This window comes from Arachis ipaensis, chromosome B10 (genome assembly GCF_000816755.2).
Source record: "Arachis ipaensis cultivar K30076 chromosome B10, Araip1.1, whole genome shotgun sequence".
NCBI classification, from domain to species: Eukaryota; Viridiplantae; Streptophyta; class Magnoliopsida; order Fabales; family Fabaceae; genus Arachis; species Arachis ipaensis.
The window spans coordinates 8,136,457-8,138,315 of record NC_029794.2 but is presented as its reverse complement, the minus strand read 5'-3'; the positions used below and the strand labels follow the sequence as shown (position 1 = coordinate 8,138,315).

At 32.8% G+C, this 1,859-nt stretch overlaps 1 protein-coding gene across 1 annotated transcript; it reads right to left on the bottom strand.

Annotated features, from left to right (window-relative positions):
• Nucleotides 1-1,407, bottom strand: LOC107621754 (EG45-like domain containing protein). The gene is made up of 3 exons (XM_016323759.2): nt 1,199-1,407; nt 461-761; nt 1-379 (listed from the first exon to the last, which is right to left on the bottom strand). The coding sequence occupies exons 1-3, from the start codon at nt 1,323-1,325 to the stop codon at nt 373-375; spliced, it is 435 nt and encodes a 144-aa protein (XP_016179245.1). The 5' UTR covers nt 1,326-1,407; the 3' UTR covers nt 1-372.

Here is a 1,859-nt window from a genome sequence, read left to right as displayed (position 1 = left end):
TTTTTTTATACATATAATATTTTTAAATGTTGAAATGCCACTCCAAAAGCATCCAAAGGCAGAAGTGAGGTAGAAACATCCTGTGTAGCTTATTTGCCTTGGTATACTTGATTCTAATATCCAAAGCAACCGTCCCTACACAGATCCAAAAAATACACACACACACCACGAAAATAAAAACAAAAATAAATAGTTGAGAAATCCGTACACTTGAAATGTTAAAATTGAAGGCAGCTTCGGCGTAGGTACGTACTGCCTTCTTTAGACAAATATCTTCCTTGATTCAAGAGTTGCCACTTTTGAGCCGCCACGCCAATAATAATACAGGGTCCCAATACAGACAGCATTAGCCGAAGCTACATATACCAATCATCACACCCTGCACACACAGGTAAATTTCAACAAGGTAGAAGAAGAAGAGCCAGATCAGAGTTTAATTAATTAATTAATTAATTATTACTGTTGAAATTCTATGTTGATTAAGATGGCAGTTGTATTGGCAATACTGCCGAATGCCTTGTCGGACAACACCAAGGTAGTGCCGCTAGCCGAGGCGGCCGAAACAGCGGTGGCAGCGTAATCAACGATCTTGATCTGAATGCTTTGGTCGGGAATGCAGGTCCTTGGTTGCTCTGCACTGATGCATCTCACCAGATACTGCCTACCGCAAGCTGCCCCATTGTCCCATATTCCATCTCCCGCCGCCGCAAACAGATTGCTCGATGGGAACTCTGTGGCTTCCGTCCCATAACACTTCGAAGCTACATAAAAGAAAAACAAAATTAAAAAATGTTGTAAAAATATATAAAAAAAATTACCTTAATTTTAGAGATTCATGTTAAATTTTGTTAAAAATGTATAATTTTAGTCTAAATTTTTTGTTTTTTATAGTGTCTTGGAGTCTAATCATTAATTCATCGTGAATTTGAATTTTATTTAAGAATTGATCGATGATGAATAAATTATTATATAATATTCGAATCTTATTATTTTTTTATGCTGAATAATAAACTAATTATTAAACTAATGTAAATTGATTAATATAATAGCTATTATAATATCCACTTTATATATTATTTTTCACAATATTCTTCGGTTTTACACGCAAAAAGTTAATCCATCTCAAATTAAATATTCATTTAACTTGGTCAAGGAATTACTGGATATGTAGGACAGAATTCGAGCATGTAAAACTTACGTAAATATGGAGGGGAGTAACTAGCAGCGGTTCCAACATCGGCTCTGCAGGGGAAGAAAAGGTGGAGAACTATGAAGGAAACTATGAATAACGATGATAGAATGAGTGTTGCTAATGATGATGACATGATTGCAGCGTATTATTGATGATGTTAAAGCGCAGAGAAAACTGGAAATGAAAAACTCTGAACTTTCGACATTGTTATGGCTGTGTTGTATATATTCTGCGTTCACACGTATGGGGGCCACTTTGACGCGTTTCTTAAATAATTGATTTGTTAAAATTTTTCTTTTTTTCTTTTTTTTTTTTAAAAGATAACTTTAATGTATAACGATTTTGCTAGAAAATCAATTAAAAGATAATAAACTAGACTCAACTAATTGAATAACAGAAGATTTATATATATTGTAGTTGGTTTTCAACTTTTTCAATAAAATCACGTAATGAATAATTTTTTTTTTTTTTTCATATCTTACTGAGTGAATATTAAACTCTTTTCTTTAATACGTTTTAGTGTTTTGTTTATAGCATAATTACTGTGGATCATGATGGCTAACTCCTTATTCATATTTAGGTTTTTGATCAATGGGTACAACAGTCGCCCGGAGTTGACCACGTTAATTTAAATAATTAATACTGAGTTTTTATTTTTTTATTAATA